General features: G+C 46.5%; 1 protein-coding gene across 5 annotated transcripts in view; it reads left to right on the top strand.

Moving 5' to 3' along the window:
- MYO1C (myosin IC) overlaps nucleotides 1–21,867 on the top strand; it is a 52,223-nt gene that overhangs the window by 14,740 nt on the left and 15,616 nt on the right. For 4 of the 5 annotated variants that reach the window (XM_061470006.1, XM_061470010.1, XM_061470011.1 and 1 more), the window contains exons 2-3: nucleotides 19,327–19,482; nucleotides 20,098–20,213. In XM_061470006.1, coding sequence (XP_061325990.1) covers nucleotides 19,327–19,482; nucleotides 20,098–20,213 — 272 coding nt within the window. Of the gene's footprint in view, nucleotides 1–10,257; nucleotides 10,431–19,326; nucleotides 19,483–20,097; nucleotides 20,214–21,867 lie in introns of those variants that run through there. The other variant, XM_061470009.1, reaches the window with a different exon arrangement.

The raw sequence follows: 21,867 nt of genomic DNA, 5'->3' as shown, positions 1-21,867 counted from the left end.
TGTTTCTTTCCCAGTGGGATGAGGCTTCTGACAGTTCCTCATGTCATCCCAGCTGCCATGGACAGGAGGGTTTCCTCAGACAGCATCAGAACAAAAGATACCCGACTTCCAAGAGATCTCTCCCTAGTATGGAAAGTTTATAGGAGCATAATGATGTCTGTATCAGCTGTAGGGATTCCTTCAGGATCACAGCCCAGAAGTAGTTTGTGTTTATGTAGTAGATGTAAAGGGCCTGCCTGGGTCTGCCTGCTTTGTCTGCCTCAGCGGGATGTGTGCAGATTTTCAACCACACAATGCAGGACCATAAGTAAATCAGAGAGAGAAAGAAAGGATTTGGACCCAGGCACAGCTGGGGCATGAATGTTTCCATTCACTGCATAGGCCCATGTTTATCCAGATGTGGAACGGGCGTTCCTGAGAGCCGCAAAGGAATGGGCTCCTTGGTTATTCTTTGGCTTGTGTTTTGTCTTTGGGTTGATTAAATTGATGTCCTGATGATGCAGAAAGTGCTGAAAGCACTGGGAACACCATAGTGCAGTTCACCTGAGTGGGCAGGGAACCAAACCCATGTCTTGCAGACGAGAGATCCCTTTCTTTTCAACGGGTGCCTCTGAGCTGCAAGCCAAGGATTTTAATGCAGTTTTGATTCAATAGGAGTATCACTTTTTAATCAATATTCTGGATTGTCTGAGGAGTGCAAGCTGATGCTGGTGGATGTTGGATGGCCTTCTGTAATGATGTCCCTATTTTCCAGGCATCCTGGAATACTTTTGCCAACATGATGGGCAGCTCATCATTCCCTGCTTACTGTTAACTAAAGGTACATCTGTTTTGGGATAAAACTGTTTGCAATTCACAGACTTTGCTCACTGGGGGATCTTTGGGGTGCTGTCAGGCTGGTCAGAAGGGGATTACCTCAGACAATACCCTTCATCTGGTGGCTTTTACCCTCCTTTTCAGAAGCAACAGGGTAAAGGGAAGCAGCTCAGACATAAGCCAGCTGCAACATCATCTGTCCACGTGCTCCCTGTTGGCTGCCAGGCCTCAAGCCTGACACGCTGCCAGAAGCCAGTCTGCACTGCGTGTCTACTCGTCTTTGGTCTGCTTTTGGAAACTGCTTAGGCCATTGCTTTTAGCATAATCTGGAATTTCTACACATGGTTGGATAGTCTTACTGTGGGCTCACAATCCAGTTTTACTGCAGACTGTTGTTGAAACTTCAGCTTTTCATAAAGGACTTACGCCATGCTAATAAATGTAAAATGCTCTTTGTTCCCTTACAAAGAGGGGTTTGAAAGAAGTTCAGTCCCATATGCCTTCCTAATAGTTTCATTAGGATTTATTTATAACTTCACTGTCCCAAAATAACTGCCTGCCTCAGGCCAACAAAGTCAGTTTGGGACAGAGGGGAAAAGAAACCCGGGTGGAAGTACATATTGTGCCTGTAAACTCCACGCTTGTAAATCATCAAATCAAAACCTCCTCCGCTTGTTTGAATGGCTGAAGCATTGAATGTGCCCTTTCTCTGGGCTGGCAGAGTGGCTCCACTCTAGTTTGTAGTTGGCTTTCAGCATTGCAAAGTTTGCATTAAAGAAGAGGCACACCCAGGAGGAAAGTAAGAACTTGTTTCTCCCAGGTATCACCCGCTCCTGGCAGCAGAACTGAGTGTCGCAAGAGTACTTGCAGACTGGGCTGGTTCCTTCCTTTCCTTAAGGAACCTATAGACATTGCATGCAACAACCCCCTGACAGATGCCACTGAACCATATGAAGTATTTCCCTGAATTTGGGGTTCAGATTGTACTGATTTATGCTACTATAAGCTTTCCATACTTGGCATTTTGTTATTACGCGAACAGGATTGGGATGGAGGAGTAGTTGGTGGGGCATCGCTCGGGTACAACCTATTTTATAGACGTCCCCCTCCAATTTCAGGCAATATATTCCATCTGTGGAATATATTCTCCCTGTGCTTTCCAGGAAAGTTTTAGCCATTTATGCTTTACTTTTCTGCCATTGGAAGCTTGAATACACTAATATAATGTAGGTACTACCTGTGCTCCAGTCTCCCCAGAGCAGAAAAGTTCCTGCTTTTGACAGCAAACCAGGAGTTCAACAATAGCTTTATTCAGACCTTATGAAAAGGAAAAGCTCCGCGTGAACTGAAGGAAACAATTCCATTTGGCTATTTTGGAGGGAGGTATTTCCTTTCTAAACTGTTTTCCACAGTACCAAGTGGTCTCGGTTTGGGTGGGGTTTGTTTTAATGCAAAACTACATGGATGAAAGTTGTCGGTTCCAAGAAAAAAGGACAGCTTGGGACAAGTCAGTCGAGTTTAGTTGTTTCCTATAAAGCAGTCTGATAGAGTAGATAAAGCTCTTGTTTGGATTTCTGTGTGATAGGTGGTGACATGTCAGGCTGCCTTCCCCGGGTTTCAGATTTAACCTGCTACAGAAAAAAAGCAGCTTAAACTTAACTGGGTTGGTGTCAGGAGTTCTGAACAGGCAGTTCCTATATTTAGAGAAGAATTCTACAATCATCATTGGTGGCATGGGGGAAACCTGGGATCCTGTCAATATAACGTTCATAGGCATGGTTCATCTCTGCTTCCAGACTCCTAGACTCATACCCACGATTCTTCTCCCTTTTCAGAGCCTTATAATGGGTATGGAGGAGTTATTACATGCAAAAAGAGGTATGAGGGTATTAAAAGGCATTCTTTGTGTACTTAGTTTTCCCTAAGTCATAACCACTCACAGTTACTGGTTCTGAAGAAAACCTGCCTGTTGCTGCGCTCGTTTCTCCCTCTCTGTGCAGGCAGGAATGTCAGCACTGAATTGGTCAGAAATGAAAAGGTCAATTTAAAAAGCTTCAGGAATGGAGATGTCCCCAGAGATAAGCCAAATACGAAACATCCTCTTGGGACAGATTTGCTGTATAGCCAGGAAAGCTTAACACACCCTTGAGTGCACACCCTTTTCTGGCCCGGTAGTGTGAGGATAAGGGCAAGGTATGAGCAACTGGTGAGGAACGTACCTGAAAGCCTTGGTTACACTGGAGCAATCCTCTGGAACAATACAGGGAATTGTAAATCTCAGCTGTGTTCTCAGAAACTCCTGATGCTGTGATGTAGAAGAGCGTTGCTGCTGTTAAAACTCTCTCTTGCATCTCATATAGGAGTCTTTCACAAGGGTAACTTGGCTTGCTGCATTTTAAGGCTCTCAGCCTAACGTTGTTGCCGTGGCAAACTGATCGTTTCAGCTCAAGGAGATAACTAGTTAAGGCATTAGAAACCTTGGCTGGGATTTGGTCCACTAGAAGCTGTGCAGCTCTGGATTTGTAGACATAGGATGGAGCAGAGCTGCAGATAGCAAATGATTTGTGCATTTTGCCACAACCCATCTTTTGCTCTCAGAAATAGAAGTCTGGGTGATAAACCTGTCTAGGAATGTATATTGTGCTCATTTCCGTGGCAGCTATGGGGCTGTGTCAGACTGTGTTTGCTCAGCAAGCTTCTCTGCGCTGGGAGCTGGCCTTATCCAAAGGCAGAGAAGAGATGGAAAGATACCCCTCACTGGGGATCACAGGGCAATGTTCCAGTGATATCACTTGATCCAAATGAGGGCTTTGTGAGCGTTGTTTCATTTGTATAAGAAGAAGGGAAATCTCTCTTAAACTGGACTTGCAGGTTTTGTGTCTGATGGAGTGACAGGGAAAAGTGTGTGTTGGAGCTACGATTCCGGCTCCATCCAGAAGTCAGGCTGAGGCATTCACACAGCTTCTTGTAGCTGTGTGGAACTGCTTGATGTTGGAACTGCTGGCTTGTGAGACATTGATGCACACAATTGTGTGGGAACAGTTTGGAAATCAAGTTAAATGGCTTCTTCCACATGTGCCCAGCATCCTCACAGTTTAAAACCAGCAAGAGAGCACTGGCCTGGTCACAAACTCTCGTGCTCTGTGGATTGACTGCCCAGGAAGGGCAGGAAGGGGAGCTGTCAGCCTTCCTTCTGCGTTAGCATTGGCCACGTCATGCTTTAGGATGCGGCTGTGTCTTTTCCTGCCCTTTCATATCAGGGATGTGCTCAGCCTTGTTCTGCAGGCGCTGTTCTGTAGATCTGAAAGTCTTCTTTCTATCTTTTGCCTCCCATGATAGAAAAAGGACACGGCAGCTTTAATCTGTACATTCAGTTTTCTATTCTGGGCTGGGGAGAGGCCCCTCTCCGCTCAGGAGAGAAGAGTTAGGGGTTAAATGCTGCCCACCTTTGGTGGGGGAACCTTAGCTTACCGCATTCTGCCTTCCTGGATAGTACTGATGTGTGAAGAGTCCAGCTTGTGTCCCTCCTCAGTACACTTCTATGTTCTTCTCTTCCAGACTGCAAACGGTTTAGTGCTGATCTGGCCTTATATAGTCATTTCCTATTATTAGAAACATTTCCTTGGGATCTTGCTCAGGGAGTAGCAGAGGGAAATCCTGTTTCCTTCATCTAACGTGCAGGCAAATCACCACTGTTCACTCTTTCCTTATCTAGTGGTGATAGAACAAGAAGTTTTTGTTATGATATGCTTTCCAGTCTTAATTCCTTTCTAACACTAAACCTCTTTTCAGAAATGCAGGAAAAGGATTTTGAAGGATTAGGAACTGTCAGCCACCCATGTGAGCTGTAAAGCATTGTCCCCAGCCTGTAAGTTCTGCCTGTTCTTTCTCAGCTCTGACTCTCAGGTTTACTTGTCCTAACGCTTTGGACAACCAATTCTCTTACTCATTGTGACTGCTATGATAGGATGTTTCACCTGAATCTGGGAGGGCATCGATACAAAGCTAATGGCTGTGTTAAAAGAGAGAAATGACTTTATATTAATGAGGAGTTTCTTTCTGCATGCAAAGAAACGTGTGTTTAAGGGAGAGGACGGTCACGGAAAGCACAGAGATATGCACAGGCTTTGAACACTTCATTTTTCCTGTGAAAACATTTTTTCCCCTTAAAAGGAAGATGTAGGTCCTGCTACTGGGAGGGACTGTTTAGAAAGTCAGCTGGGAGGAATGCACATTAGCAGAACTGAGTCAGGCTGTTTGTATTAACAGCTCCCTCCAGAAGGGCTCTTCTTGTTCTTGCCACAGACGCTGCAGGGGAGCTGCTTGAGACGATGGTATCAAAGTGAAGGCAAAGCAATCCAGCTGAATTAACTGTTGGTTCAAACTCTGTGCTGTTGCAGCGAGCTCAACAATGACTGTTGGACTCAGGACGGGCAGAGTGTGTTTGTAAATCAACTGTCTCACCAGCCACCAGAGCTGTAACAGGGATGGAGCGAGAGCAGCCGCATGCACGAGACGCACTGGCAGCGTATTAAGGGCATCTGGTCGTGATAAAGCAGGACTTTGCTCTGATCATCAAAGCCACTCATCCATTTCTCTTTCACTGCTTCAGCAGAGAGCAACAACAAGGAAAATGTATCTCAGTTTGTTAGATTAACCCAGTTCTGGTTTTCACCCACGTCACAAACCCAGAATTATTGTGTGTGTGCGGGAGCCATGACTAAACAGGAACGCAGTGTGTGTGCTTTTAAACCTGCTGTGCCTCAAACGCATCTTATCATCAGGGGTAGCAAAACAGTGATTGGTGCTTGCAGAGACAGAGTAGGAGTCCCAGGAGAGGTGTATCTCCATCTTCATGCTTCCTAATATTCCCTGTTTTGGTGATATTCCTGTTTATCAGTGGAAGACCGAGCTTGGGAAGGAAAGAAGTGTGGTGTTCTCACTGCTGAAGGTTTCTCGAAACAAACAAAACCAGTATTGACAGTTCGAGGTGTTACAAAGCATAAATTAGACTCCAAAAGAATCATTTAAATAGGCTTTTTTGTCTTCTGGGTTTTTGAACCCTTTTGGCCGCACCTTAACATACTGCTCAGCCTTTGTCTGTAAACGTGCAAACACATCCACACAGAATCAGAGCATTCCCAGAGCTCGCGATGTCATGAAGTTTGCAGGAAAATTAAGGAACTTTGCCATCTTGAGACACCTTCTGAGTGAGTATAATGGGCTTTTGATTTAACCTTCGTAGGTCTGCAGTTCCAGAACTGACCAGTTGTGTCTCTAGGGACCAATGTCCTATGTCCTAGGCTTCTGTTCCCAATTACTTGTTTGGGGGACGTCTGGCTGCTTTCTGCGTGGGGAAAGAGGAGATGTGTTACCACAAACAAAAAGAGGGTAGAAACCAGACAATTCTTACCGGGGCTGATGGTATGGGGAGGAGGTTCTGCCTCCTTATAGAGCCTGTTGCAATATTTACTGATGATTCTTTGGCAGGGCATTGGTTTATGCAGTTATTGTGCAGTCAAATGTCCATCTCTGCTAGAACAGAGGTTTTTCCCCAGGGTGTGGTCCAGGCATCCTTTGGAACCTCCAGTTCCTGCTATAGGGTGTCTTAGGAATGTGAGGCATTTGAATCAGCTTTAGATCAGCGCAGTCTGGACAGCAGGACACATGTGGTAGGTTAAAGAAATTCCTATTTTCTAAGATGTTCCTCTGACCTGCAAGAGGAAGGGCCCTTGAATTCCTGGCCTGTCGAGGGTGGTTTCTTTCCCATGGTATCTTTGCCAAGTGCTTTCTAATTATGGAATGTGTGTTATTCTGGAGTTGTTTTGCAAGGCAGAAATAGTGAATATTATAGAAATCCTGATAAAAAAGATACACATTGACAGATGAACTCGACACCTTTTGCTTTTGGAATAATGTAGATGTGATCCACACTGGTTTTTGGAGTAGCATAAACCCAGACCAGCATCCCTTACCTCCAGATTTATATTGTGCAGTGGAATCTGCACTGGCCTGCTGATGGTTTCACTGGTTTTAGGCTGGTTTAATGGGGCTAAACTGTTCTCTTCCAGCAGAGCCACTACTTGTGAGTGCAGCTCAGCAGGCCACGCACTGCTCTCTGTGAGCCTGCCGGAGCAGGGCTGACAGGAAAGGTTTCCAGTCCCCTTGCTTTGAATGTGGAATTGTATGCAGGGAATCAGCTGCTTATCAGCATGGAGCAGAGCAATCCCAGTGCTCTAATCCAGGGTTTATATGAGTCCCTTCTGACTGGTGAGGCCTGGAAAACTTGATTCATACCTCTGCTTGTAGTTGCCTGTAGTGGTGATGCAGACCCAGCCAGCCATCCTCAGCAGAAATCGGAGACAAGGGCTGGGCTCTGTTGCTGGAAAGAAAGAGCCTGGTTTTATCACTTTAATAATCCAGGATCAAGGTCTTTTAAATCAAAATGATGCTGGTTATCTCTGTTTTCCAATCATATTTTTCCCCCTCCCACTTTAGGCTAACCCGTGTGCCAACAGGAGCTGGGCAGTAGTTTGGCTGCAGAAGAAAGCTTTTTGAGTAAAGGAATTCCCAGTGAATAAAGGGTTCTCCTGCAAGGAAATGGCATTTCCAGTGCTGAGGTGTGTCCTGACAAGTGTTAGGAGGTGTGAACTAGGGGAAAGGTAAAGGTGTTAATGTGAAGATAACTCACTACTAATACTTAACATGAATTTTATTGGCTGTTGTTTGGCTACAACTGGACTGATTTGAGGAATGATGGTGGAGAACTGACATTCTCCTGCTGAAGAATTAGAGCTGCCAGGCCACAGCTCTAATTAGACTTGGAACACTCCTGGATCAGGACTTGCTGTTGAGACTCAGTGATGGCTCATATGGCTCAGGGGAACAGAGATTATATTACCTAGGATCTTAGTTGTTCTCCTGCACTGAGCAGGGCTTTGGAGTATTGTCCATTTCTTTCAATGCTCTGACATAGATCAATGCTAAACCCCTCTCTGAAACATGTCCTGAGGCTGCCTCTGTTACTAATTCATCCAACTTCTCAGCTAGCTGATAAAAGGAGTAGAAGTCATGCCAAAGAGAGTTGTGTAAAAACTGGGAGGTAAGGTTTCAATCACTTCTCAAAATGGAATCTGATGAAGGCAGAAGCGCTAGTGGCATCATAGCACCCTTCAGAAGAGCTTCATCACAAATCCTTGCAATGGTTGGCACGTCCTTCCTGTGAGGAATGGCATCCACCATGGGCCCAGTGCCTTGGGGCAGAGCTAATGAGAGGGGAGCCCTGCACTGAACCACTGACAAACATCCCCTGTGTTTCTTTGGTTTTAAATAGCCTCCTGGCTGAGTAGTGGCCTTGTTTTGTTTTACTTTACTTGTTTGAGCTTTACTTTTAAAGCTTTTTAGTTTCTTGGTTTAAATCTCTAATGCTTGACTTTACCCTTTCTGCAATAGAATCTGGGCAGTGTGCATTTTGATATGAAATAAAAAAAAAACCAAAGCAACCTTTAAGCAGAGCTGGCTCCAGATAGTGCCAGTCATGAAATATCAGCAGCTGAGAGTGGGAATGGTTTCATGACTCTGTGCATTCAATGGCTGGAGAATCTGCCTGCTGGTACTGCAGGATTTGGGGGATGACTGTCATGAGGGACCACTCAAATAAATAGATTCCAACAACTGAGGTACTGATAGTGCTGGGCTTACTCAGTAGTGCTGCATGCTGCCTGGGGTCCTGCAGTCATAGCTGATCTGAGACTAACACACCTGAGGGTCAAAGAGCCTTTTTGGAGAAGGGAAATTGGTTTATGTCTACTTTATTCTACAATCATGAGAAAAGCCTTCCCCACTTAGAAAAGAGAGAAACAGGTAACAGAGTAATACCCTCCCAAAAAGTCTTACGGTGACAAAAGGGCATTACTGAGTTTGCCACCTCTGCTCCCCTGCTTATGGTGATGATAGCTGACACTTGGTGTCATACCTGATTGCAGAAGCACGCAAGAGATGTTCAGCAGATGCAAGAGAGTCTGCAGTGCTGTCTTTTCAGAAGCCCCTATGCACAGCAGGCAAGATTCTATTCCCATTAACTTTGATAAGGATGCTATGGAAAATCAGGGGGTGTTTGGATCAGGCTCATGTTTGCTCAGTGCAGATGTGGCCACATGCATTTAGAGCAAGTGACCTCTGGAAAATTCATATTCTTATCTGTAGGCTTAGACTAAGTTTGAGACCTTCCTAACTTGAGGTGTCAGTCCAGTTTTGCTGTACCTGTAATTCATTTTAGGATGGACACAGCTTAGATCATAGAGGAGCAAAATAATACATGGACTCATTTTAGGTTGGAAGTGGCCTGTGGGGATCTCTGGTCCAACCCCACTTTCAAACAGGGCCAGTTTTAGGTCAGGTTGCTCAGGCATTGTCTGATTGAGTCTCAAATATCTCCAAGGATGAAGTTTCACAACTTGTGGGGCCCCTGTTCCAGTCTTTGACAGCGCTCACTGTGGAAAAAAAAAAGTTTCCCAATATCTCATTGCAATTTCCCTTCTTCCAGCTTTCACCCATTGCCTCTCCTGCTTTCACTTTCCACCCAATGCTAGCAAAGGCTGCATGCATGCCCTGGCACAGGGTGCCCAGAGAAGCTGTGGCTGCCCCATCCCTGGCAGAGTTCAAGGCCGGGTTGGACACAGGGGCTTGGAGCAAGCTGCTCTAGTGGAAGGTGACCCTGCCCGTGGCAGGGGTTGGAGCTGGATGAGCTTTAAGGTCCCTTCAACCCAAAGCATGCTGTGGTTTGTGTGTGATCAAACCCAGACAGAAATACTGTTTGCAAGGATTGGAGACTAAGGGCAACAGTGGCTTCAGTATGTCCTAGGAAGGGTCTTACTTGGTGTAGTGCAGGTTGTTTTGTCATAGGGACATCAAGGACCTCCACATAGAGTGGGCGCTCTGAGGGTGCATATCTCAATGTTTCTGGATTACAATACTCCTGAGCCACTAGGCTAAAAGTCCTTGCAGGAGCAGACAAGTCAAACTACATCCTATCCTCAGACTGTTTGTGGTCTTTTGATTCACCAAGAGCATAATTACAAGTGTAACTGTAAGCCCAGGAGATTGATTCTGCTGCTGTCAGGGTGAGTTGGGAGCAGGTTTGGGGAACGCTCTTGCTGCTGCTTCAGTGCAAACTGGCTGTAATGGAGCACGTCTCTTCCTGTCCCGCCGCTGTGGGTTCGTGTGTTGGGCTCTGCACCAGCTTTTCCAGCGCCTGGGATTACTTTCCTTGCTGTTTTTCCCTGTGGTTAGGCACTCTGCAGGGAAGGCAGAGGACAGCTGGCTGCTCTTGGCCTGCCTCTCCTGAGCTCTGCACACCCGGCTCTCCTCTTTGCAAGGGGAGGAGAGTTCCTCTCCTTCTCCTTGGAAAACGCCCTCTCCGAGATGCTCCAGTAGGAGCTGGTGGGAGGGAAGGAGTTGTGACTGCACCGAAAATGTCATGAAAAAAAAAAAAAGGGAAAGGAAAGGCAACTGACAGGAGGGAGAACTTGTCCTCAGATTCCTGCTTTCTGCAGCAGGGTGAACTCAGGCTCTGCTGGAGCTGCCAGGAGGCAGAGATGAAGTTCAGAGGCGCGGTAAGGTTTGCTCCCGCTCTCTTGGTGGGTTTGCAGCTTTGGGATGTGTGTCTGGCCCTGAGGAGAAGGGAGACACGTTGCCAAGGTTCCTGCAGGGGAGTGAAAAGCTTTGCGAGAGATCCCTTCATTGGAAAGTGATTTGGAAGGGGTTGGAATGGGATAAACCCCCAAGGAAACGCATGTTTCGAGGAGGAAGCCAAGGTGGGAGCTGAGGAAGTGGGAAGAGAGGGGGAAAAGCTGTGCTCTGCGTTAGGGGAGAAGAAAGGGTGGAGCCTTTGCTTGGGTGGGAAGGGGCTTGAGGATGGGAAGGTACCCTACTGGTGCTGGGCTCTGCTGTGTCCTTCCCAGGGCCATGATGGGCTCCGTTCTGTCTGACTACCACCCTCGGGAATAGCAGGAAATACCTGCTTAAGGACTCATTGCCACTCGGTTCCTCCAGGGTGTATTTACTTTATCAAACTTTGTCCATGTTTTAGCAGCAACCAGAAAGCCTGGCTCTGTGTACTGCATTGCACCAGGAGCTTAGGAAAGTACGTGGCAAAAGCTTGAGAAGACCAGGATTAGGACCTGGAGAAAGGGATGAGTAAGAGAGGAGGGGAAAAAAGTCCATATACAATAACGCCATAGAGAAGACAGATCATGAGCTTCTTTCTTCTGTGTTGTAGCACAGGAAGAGGGACATTCAGTTGTGTTAGGAGTTGCTAAACTGATGCAAAGATTATGGTTGTACAATGCATAATTGGGCCATGGAATTCACTGACGTTGGAAGATGCTGAGGTCAAGAATGAGGGAATGTTGTAACAGAAGTATACGTGGGCTTTTGGCTGGATGAGAATGTTCAGGGCTCTAATTGGCAGTAACTTCCCAAATTTAGGAAGAGAAGGACTGAAAACATCATGTCTGTGGATTTAAGGAGTTCTCTGTTGAAGAAGCAGTAGCAAGGATTGGAGTATCCCATACCTGCTCAGTGTAGAGATCCTCATGTGCATCCCAATAGTCTAGTGTTGACCACTCTGAGAAAAAGGGGTCTTGGTGATGAAGGAAAGAGCAGAGCTTCTGGAGAACCTGCTTAGATGTGATAGCACATGCAAAGGTGGAGGTGACAGTGCTTGAGAGGTTTGTGCTTGGGTTTCTGTTGGCTTAGAGGATGCTGGAGCCAGCAAACTCACCTACAGCAGGAGACAGAAAGGTTGGTGATGGAGAGAGTGTGATAAGTGGTGTTGTCCAGGGCGGTGCTTGATATTCTCCAAGAGAACACATGGGTGTGGAAGTGCCCTTCACATGCCCCAGGAATGCTCTGGAGTGCTTGCTGTGCTGGGAAAGTTTTACTGTCTCTGAAAAGACTTCATGGTCTGAAATGGTTGAGTGGGGCGTGGGGAATCCAGCAGGGAAGGTGCCCCATAGAAGGACAGAGTGCTGCAGGAGCAACCTGCAGTATTGGTTGGAAGTGAGATGGAAGGATGCATGGATTTAGAGGGAAATACAATATTATCCCAGAGCAGTGAACCAGGATGCAGAGTGGGCACGCCATTGCTGCGAGTGGGGAGGCAGGGGGAGCACGTGCATCCCATAGTTCTTACCTGTAGGCTGGTGTCTGGGTTTCTGCTCCTCTCACCAGCTCAGTCAATGGCAAAACTTCTTGGAAGGGCAATGATGTGAGATTTTGCTTCTTATGCCCTCTGTTTGTTTTCTGCAGCTACTGAGGGATGCCCAGGCCTGTACCCTGGGGGCACAGGTAGTACTGCAATGAGAAGTGATCAGCAGCATCTCTCAAGCAGCACCAGCTTGTGTCAGCTGTTCAGGAGCAAAAATGTCAGCTCCCTAAATATAGAAATCCAGTGTATTTACTTTTCCAGCCTTGGTTGAGTTCCTGGTTTGTCTGGTTCATTTTTCTTACTGCTATTTTATATTTAACTTGTTGATTGAAATATCAGCAGCCCCTCTAAGGGGTAGATGCTTTGCCTCTCTTTTGAATCAGTTCTTACAATGCCCTTTTCCTTTTCACTACTGATTCCTTCTCTTTTTCCCTAACTTCCTCCCTATCCCCCCAAAAAGTAAAGTCTAGAAGATGTAATTCCATTATAAACAGGAAACAAATTATGTTGCCTGCTTGCCATTGAATCTCCATGGCCTGCTTTGGTTTCTGGTCCATTGTAATTTACATTCGAGCTCCTTGGATGGATTCTTACTATTCTAAATACTTCCTATTTGCAAATGTCAAGCATCATTGATTACTGTATTAACAGTCATATTAATTGCTGCAACATCTGCACCCTGCATTATTGCTTTTCAAAAGATGAAACGTTTGCTTTCCCAGTTCTATCCCCTGTGTGTTTGATAGATACTTAAAGTAATGCACACAGGGTGACCCATTGCTCCCGTTTCCCACTGTGCTTTGCATGATGGTGCATGAGATGAAATGGTTCTGTAGCCTGGAAAGTGAGGGAGGCAGAACTTTAGTTTCTAGGCAGTTTCTTAGTGGTGATGTAAGAAATCTTTGTGAGAGCAGACTGAGATTGCTTCCCCTGTATTTCTGGTTATTTTATGGTTTAATGTATTCCAGTTTGTCCCTACTTAAAACACGTAAGACCTCAAAATAAACAGTTTACAAGAATTAGTCAAGGAAATAGCGTTTCTTTCTCTTTAATATAATTTCTTGAATAGTGTATTCTGTAGTTAGATCCTTCCAACATGTGGTTTAGGATCAGGAGGGAAGTATCCAAGAAGCAGGCTCTGAACATGGGCTCCCGCATTCCATTGCTGGCCATGTATTGCTCTAAAAGAAGCAGTAATAGAAAAGTGATTCTGCTATAAATGGTGACTTGTTTGTAAGTTCAAGTTGTTCCTTTAACTCCACTGGTCTGTGTCATCAGAGTTGTTACCTGCTTTTGGGCCTGTTTGATCTGACACTTCTGATTTTACCCGCGTTGTCTGCTCAGAACAGCTTCATAGAATCATCATAGAACCATGGAATGGTTTGGGTTGGAAGGGACCTTAAAGCTCATCCAGTTCCTCCCCCCTGCCACGGGCAGGGACACCTTCCACTTGCTCCAAGCCCCTGTGTCCAATCTGGCCTTGAACACTGCCAGGGATGGGGCAGCCACAGCTTCTCTGGGCACCTTGTGCCAGCGCCTCAGCACCCTCACAGGGAAGAGCTTCTGCCTAAGAGCTCATCTCAGTCTCCCCTCTGGCAGGTTAAAGCCATTCCCCTTGGCCTGTCTCTACAGGCCCTTGGCCAAAGCCCCTCTCCCAGAGGCTTACACCTTGTGGGAAATAACTTCCAAAAAAGCTTACAGAATTAAAGCCAGAATGAAACGTTTGCTTTTGTTACTTCATTTTCTTAACTAAACAAGCTAAATACATGGGATTTGTGTTGGGATTATTAGCTGAGCTCAGGTGGCTTCAGAAGGGGCAAATAAATCCATGGGGCTGTTCGGGGAGGTGTTTTACGGGAGACCCAAGTTGCCTCTCAGGGATCCCTTATTCCAACCCTGCTGTTGACTAACATAGTCCAAAAAGTGCAGCTCATTTTCAGTGTGGCAAGGAGGAGGAGGATCCCAAGTGCTGCACTTGAGCCTGTCAGGGATTCGCTGGCAGGCAGCAAGTGCTTGACTAAGATCCCTTGATTGTGGTCCACCTCAGTTGTTTTCCTTCTTGCTTTCTCTATGTAAAAGGAAATGAGGAGCTCTCCCATTCTGCACCTCAGGAATTGAGGCCCTGGATAAAAGAGCTGAGTTTTGTCTGCCCTGCTGTCTAGCCCAGGCTGCGTCCAAACCCTTTCTCAGGCTATAGAGTGGAGTAGAAACCAGAGGCATTGTTTTCCTTCCTGCAACTTTGGCATGACAGTGAGGAATGTCAGACTATCCACGAGACAAATGTGTTTTCACTGCCACCTCCCCACGAGAAGTTCGTTCTTGGTTCAGACTCCTCATTGTCTTCCCGAATCTAATCTGAATTTCCCTTCCCACTCCTACTTGGTTCTTGCCTCTTCTTCCGTTCCCGGCTTTGTAACTATTTCTGGAGCCTGCAGATCAATCATCTTCCACTCCATACCAAGATAAAGATGCTGCCTCTTTCTATACAGCACCCACTTCCTGAGGGGGTTTTAGTGCAAGTCTTCTGCTCTGCTGGATGGATACTGCTTAATTCCTTGTCAGAGGAAAATAGTCAAACATACATCTTCAGACATTGAAGCAGAAATCATGTTTGTCATACGACTTTTCTTTCTACATCAGATGACTACAGTGCTTCCCTGCTCCATGTAAGACCATTCATTTGGAGTGCTTCAGGTGTTTCCACAAGCATCACTCATGGATGCTCCAGGAAGGACTGGGAGTTGCCTGAGCTACTGAATGCTTCCTCATCTCTTGCTGGCTGGAAGGTTGCATGAGGCTTGGAGCGACCTGCTCTAGTGGAAGGCATCCCTGCCCATGGCAGGGGGTTGGAACTGGGTGAGCTGTAAGGTTCCTTCCAATCCAAACCATCCCATGATTGGATCTTTAAGTCTTAAGCAGGGGAAAGTCCTTCTCATACTCTTTTAGCATAGTTTAAAAAGAGAACTACTGGTTTACACCTTCGCAGTGCATGTCAGAGATTTACCAGTTCACCTTAGGAGACTCTGGTATAATCTTGAGTGCTTTTTGTACTCTCATTTGTGACGGGGTATTTTCTGGTCTTGTTGACTCTTGGATGAATACAAAGAAAAGCTGGAACCTGAGCCAAGCTAAACCTGGCTCTGCAGGCTGCATTCAGCACCAGTTTACACCAGCAAAAAGTCTTTCCCAAAGCTTAATCACACGGAAGAGAAAGGCATGTGGAAGTGGTGCCGCTTTGGTAACTGCACTGGCTTGGGCCCCACCATTCAGGAGCAATGGCTTTTCCTTCCCTGGCCGTGAGCCACTGTTGTGCTAACGGCTCTGGAGAAGTGATTAAAAGCAAAAAAGTGGGTTAAAATAGTGTGGGAATGAGTCCCTGGGAGCTGTGCCCTGGGGTAGGTATGAGAAATGCTGTGGCAGGTTGTACTCTCTCGAGTAGGAGTGACCATCAGGATGTGATTTTAGTAAAGGGCTGTGATTTTAAGCAAGTTTGAGAGGGAAAGGCACCAAGATCAGCTGGAGATTGCTCAGATTTTTGCAGTGCCCTGTTTGCAGCCTGTTTTGGGGTGGCGTTAGCATGGTGTATCCTAGGAAGGTTGGGATCCTTAGCCTGCTCCTCCTTTTGGTTCCTATGGGCACGGTCAAATTGCTCATGGTAGAGTTAATGGGTTGTTACTGTCAATGGGCGCCTGCATTCCCTTCCCTCCTTGCCCTGGGTCTGACACTCCATGTTCCCATGGTTATGGTGATTCAGCTCACTACCTTGATAGAAAATTATCACCTCCTTTTTCCCCCCCCCCCTGTGCTTTGTTTAGCTGATTTAGCAAGTTGCATTGATTCAAGACAGGTAATTGCTTGCATGAGCACATGCCAGGGAGGCAAAGGCTGTGTGTGGTTTGGTGGTGCTGAGCTGTTAGACTACACCTAACTTGCCTCTTTGGTGGTAGTTTCACCAGCACTTAAACCCAGCAGGAACTGGCCCTGCTGCTGCAACATTCCCTCCTCTCAGTCTCCACTGTGGTTCCCAATCTTGTGCCACCATCATCTGTCAGCCGCTGCGAGTGAGGATGTGTAGAACCAGTGTGGGAAAGTGGCCTGGATTAAAATAATACTCATAAAAGAACCCAAACCCAAGCTAGTTTTAATCCATGTCAGGTTTCCAGCATAGCTTATTGCACAAGCACTGGAGCTGGTGGAAGCCAAAGGGTGCAGCTGCACAGAGGGCTGTGGGATGGGCCTTTTGCCTGTCTTCTCCCTGTCACAGCAGCTCATTTAGCACTGAACTCTCTTAGCAGCTTCAAGAAGAACTGATTTTCACAAGGAAGGATCTAATCAAACCCTCACAGCCTGTATTCTCATTACCCAGAATACACACTCCCTATCACAGGGCTTGCCCAAGCTGATTTCTCACGTAGCACAGAGCAGGAGCACGTTGGAAATGAGCTGTTCATCGCCCGGAGGCGGTTTGGCACAGAGAAATCCATCCACTGCAGAGGCACTGAGGGAGCCCGTGCTGTCCGTGGGCAAAGTGCTTTAATGGTTAATTAGCTCCACTCACTTATTTAAGCCCCCCGACTGGGTTTTCTAGCATTAATTTACAGCCACCAGATTTGAAGGCTGCCTGCTAGCACCAGATACTTCACATTTCTGTTATTGTAATGTATTCAGGGCCTTACGGTCGCACTCATCATATGCAGGGACATATGGTCATCATTGTGATTAGTTTTTGCTAAACAGTGTCTTCTTTCCCCCCTTCCTTACTGTTCTGTTTCCATTTTGCAAGTAAAAGGGTTATTCTCACCTCCTTTTACCCTGCATGTTGAAGTCACTGGCAATTACATAGTTAACACTGATGTTTTAAGTTGGTGGCAGACTTGGACATAAGCAGTAAGGCAAATGAGCAAATGCTGGCATGGAGAAGCACGTATTGCTCAGCTGTGGTTTATGACTGCTCTTCATATTTGCATTGGATTTAGGCTTGGGAGGGTACAACACTGTGGTTAAAATGATCTTCTGGAGAACCTGACTACGTAACCGGGTCACAGTCAGCTACTGCTGAAAGGTTGCTTGCTTTTGGGGTGTTTTGGCCTGCAGATTTCAGGTATGAGGTCGTTCTCACAAAGAGAGGTTGGAGCTGAATGAGGAGAAACTGAAAGCTCCTCAGCCTTTCACTGCCTGTCCCAGCGGAAGCACTTTGTGTGTTGTGAGTAGGATGGATTGCTCCTTCCTCAGGCTGGATGTGTGCCGCTGGGATCAGTGTGTCCTGCGCTGAGGGAGTGGCTGATGAAGGAGCTGCTGAAGTTGTTAAGTGACATTTTCTGTGGAAGTCTGCAGGATTATATAAACTTGGATTAAGTGTGTGAGGGTGGAAGCTTCTCCTCGGTATTCATGACCCTGCCCACTTAAACTGGTGATTTTCTTCTGGTTTTTCCTTTGTTACCATTATTTTTGCCCAAAATCTGCTTCAGGACTGCACTGCTCTAGGCAGAGCTTATTTGTATGGGATTGTTCTCTATTTCTTTTGCCAGTGTTGTCCTTTATGTCACCACCTTTCTTTCGCCAGGGCTTCCCCCTTTCCTCTTCACCTTGGCAAAGAGGGTTGAAGGAGACAACAAAGCGCTTTGCTGAAGGTGTGGAGGAATTGGCTTGGAAAGTTTGGGGCCTTTTAGGAAGATTACTTAGTGACAGTATGTGCAGAATTCCTCCCAAACGGCATCTTTCAAAGCTTCGAAATCCAGGAGACTCCTCGGAAAAAATAAGAAGGGAAATGAAAATGAATGTTTCTTTGTGATGCTTGAGCCATTACAGTGGGTCTCGGTTTGAGAGTTCCAGGAGGAACTGATTTGTCTTCCTGAAAGCTGCTAGTTTCACACAATCACTTATGTCCAGGGCTTTGAGAAGAAAGACAATTACAACTTAAAGGAGCAGGTAAAACTGCATTTGTGTGTGGTTGGTAAGTCTAAAGAGCTGCAGATTGAGGGAATTTGCACTGGTTCAGGCCCAAATTTATACTTGCCTGGGTCTTACCTTTATTACTACTTAACAAAACTGAGGGTAAATTTTCTTCTGACCAAGGTTGTTTTCATTTCTTGTTTCCTGCACGCCATCAGCCCCCGTGCTCTGACCACTATTATGTCTTGAGAAGGAGCAGAAAGGAACTACCTGACAACGTGAGTCAGCAAAAACATCTCCATCACTGTGCAGGGTGTGGGGGCTGGATGACAGTGCTGCAGTAGGGGTCTGGCATTCCTGGTTTGCAACACCACTGCCTGGGTATTGCTGTTAGCCTGTGAGCAGCAGGCACCAGTGGTGTTTGTGCCAGCGATGGCAACATCCCAGAGTGTAATAATAGATTCTCTGAAATGCATTAGTGCTGTAAGGAAATGATTTAGGAGAAGGGTGATTGCTGCGAGGAGTTTGCAAAGTAAGAGGGATTTAAGGATGTGATAAGGAAATGCAGATCCTTCAGCACAGATGTGAGGCAAATGGTTTACTGTGTTGGATCTCCTGTCTCTGATTTCTGGAGCTTCTCTTCTGTGCCCTGTACATCATCTGTCTGCTGTGTAGAAGTTTTCCCTGCAAGCAGCGACTGAGTCACTTGGTGCACATTTCCTCTCCCTGTTTTAGTACCTAAGGCTGAGTGGAGTAAGAAGTCAGCAGACCTGTGTCGTGCAGAGATGGTTGTATCTGAACCATGTCGTGTCAAAAACCCTCAAAAAGAGGGTCAGGGGGGAGAAGCTGCTTGACGCATGGGGTAGATGTTAGTGTCACAGCCTAGATTCAGTGGCATGGGATGCAGAAGTGCCCACTTCTCGTTAGTTCTGAGTTTTCCCATTGGGTGTTTTGCTAAAGCTGTTAAGTTGGTCAGCAGCGTGAAGCTGTTTGCTCATGAGATGAATCACCATTAGTCATGAAAGATTCCTCACCTCGAAACGACTTCCCGTTATGAAGTGAGAGAGAAAAGCGGAGAGAACACATCTCAGTCCCACTCCTGCTAGGGGAAATCCAAGCTTTATTCTCCTTATGAAATGATTGCTTGAAAGTTAGACTGAATTAGAAATTCAGCAAGAACTTTTCCACCAAAGCAATTAGGGGAAACCAGTTGATGAAGTGTTAGTATACGGTGACCAACATTTTCACCATGTAGTAGCTCAGCATGGAGTAGTAGTGGGGTTGTTCTGACTTCCTCTCCTGTTCATAGGTTGTCCATGGGTAATTGTGGTTAATGGCTCTTGTGGACTCGGTGACCTGCAGGTAGTAAAACCATGGGATATCCCAACCTTGCTCTGCTTTGCTTGCAGGGAGCGGGGGCCAACGGCATTCGGCTGACCATGGAGAGTGCTCTGACCGCCCGTGACCGGGTGGGCGTCCAGGACTTTGTCCTGCTCGAGAACTTCACCAGTGAAGCAGCATTCATTGAGAACCTGCGGAAGCGCTTCAAGGAGAACTTGATCTATGTGAGTAGCAGAGTGACAGACACCGGTGTTCCTCGGTCACCAGCACTGGGGTGGCTGCTGCAGGCGATGTGCCGTAGCTTTGCTCTGCAGTTGGATTTGGAGGTGGTGGTATTGGCTTTAATAGACTATGGCTGCTTGTGTCAGAAGTAGTGTGGGCTCCTGCCACATTAACAGATGTAGGGACTCGCTGCAGTGCTCTAGCTGAGGTCTGCTGGCATTTACAGCTCTGAAAATCCAACTCACACCACATTCTTCCATTTCGTAAATTCACTTTGTGGTGGGCTTTCAGCAACCCTAGGCTTGAACTCGATCCTGAACCATATATCAGAAATAATGCACTATTCCTGCTTGTTAGAAGCACTAAAACCATTTGCAGGTGCTGTTTATCCAGCAAGGATAACATGGCAAGTGTAACTCCTGCAGTGTCATTCTCACTGTGCTAAGAGGTCGCTTCTTCAGCACCTTTGGCCTCTTTGGAGGCCCTCAGCAGCATCCCCATCACACTGGGGCAGGCAGCCCTTGTCAACAACACCCAGCTCTCAGAGCAGTCTGGTCTCTTGGAGCATCTGCAGCCAGACCTTCTGTAACCTCTCTGCTTCACGTTCTCTTTTCCAGACGTACATTGGCTCAGTTCTGGTGTCTGTTAATCCATACAAGGAACTGGAAATCTACAGCAAACAGAACATGGAGCGATACCGTGGCGTCAGCTTCTATGAAGTTTCCCCTCACCTGTGAGTGGCCTGTGGGTAAACAGTTGCTCTTGTGCTGCTCCCACGCAGGCGTGTGCAGGAATGACATGTGAAAACAAGCACAGAGGACTGTTCCTTGTCCCACATGCACACTAAAGAGCTAAAGGGATAGAAAGGCTCCTCCAGAGGGTGTGGTGTACGGCTCTTTCTATTCCTGTTCCTCTCTCCAAAGAGGATGAGTTGCCTTTGCAAGAGCAGTATTTGGAAAGGGAGTTGGTTCCTTCCTGGCTGGAAGAACAGAGCTGCTTACCCAGTCCTGGCAGGACAGGAGTTCATTGTTCCAGGGTTACTTGGGGTTTGTGTTTCCCTCTACACTGCTCCTTCAGCACAGGGCAAAGGAGTGTGTCTCTGAGTGTGGTGCTTTCTTTCCTACCTTGGCTCTTACTGCCTGACCACTATTTATCTGGTATTTCCCTGGTTGCTACGCTACCATCTGTTCCAACTAGCCTGTTGGAACATGGAATGTATTTATTTACATGGTCTGGCCTGCTGAGCATTCCCAATTTCCCATTTAGAAAAAAAAAACCAACTTTGAGGTTTAGAGTTATTTTTGAAAGCATTTGACTTTTCTGTTGTCTGACTGAAAGAGAAGGATGATGAGAGCTGAGGACATTCAGCTCCAAATTGGGGGGGTTTTTCAGGACCAAATTCTGAGTACCTCTTGGAGAGTTTTTTTTGTGTGGTGTGTGGGGTTTTCTTTTCTTTAAAGACGTCTTGGAAGAGTAAATGATGTTATTTTTGAGCAAACTGTTTGAGTTGTTTCTTATTATTGGCACATAGCCCAAGAGAGTAAGCAAAAGAGAATGCGCTGCAAGCCCAGAGAGGGGGAGAAACACCATCACTTGGGAAAGTCTGAGCACTTGAAGTTGTGTTTGTTAGGATAAAAATGGGATTTTTATGGTGTTTCAGGCTTTTTGTGTGGACCTGTACGGGGGATGATTTAACCTGGCTCGTTCATCCAGCTCCAACCCCCTGCCATGAGCAGGGACACCTTCCACTAGAGCAGCTTGCTCCAAGCCCCTGTGTCCACCCTGGCCTTGAACACTGCCAGGAATGGGGCAGCCACAGCTTCTCTGGGCACCCTGTGCCAGTGTCTTTAATGTTTTTTAATGGATTGATGAAAACTGCCAGAGATGGGAACTGGGAATAGGCCATAAGCATCTTTAAGTAAAGGGGTTCTGTATGCAGGACTGCTCCCTTCTAGTGCTGTGAAACCCCCAGTGCAGTGTAGAGGCAGTTCTTTAATTAGATTTACATGTATTCGACTGTTTTCAACACACCCTGGAGACAGAACTTGGATAGGAAGAGAAGGACTTGCTGAATTCGGTGGGGTGAGTGTGCAGTTGTGTTGCTAGGTAGCTCGTTGGTGTTGCCTTAGCACCAAGTATTAATAGACTTGAGAAGGCCACGGCAGTTATTTTGGTGTGATTATTTCTAATTAATTTCACAGCATGAGAGTTAAAGAAAAGGGTTGTGAAGTGCATGAAGCAGGATATCTGCTTGATCACCAGCTGAAAATATTGGTGTGGTGGTCTTACGAGCGCACGCTGAAGGGCTGATGCTCCTCTTTTAACTTCTTCCATCGCACCTATCTGGTCTTTTCCCTCTGTAAGCAGCTGCCACCATTGCCAGATTC

The sequence above is a fragment of the Pezoporus flaviventris genome, unplaced genomic scaffold (assembly GCF_033815535.1).
Source record: "Pezoporus flaviventris isolate CSIRO_AGI_PZ_B2104156 unplaced genomic scaffold, CSIRO_AGI_Pfla_v1 ptg000063l, whole genome shotgun sequence".
In the NCBI taxonomy this organism is placed as follows: Eukaryota; Metazoa; Chordata; class Aves; order Psittaciformes; family Psittacidae; genus Pezoporus; species Pezoporus flaviventris.
Note: the sequence above shows the minus strand (reverse complement) of the source record. Positions and strands in the feature narration are given on the sequence as shown.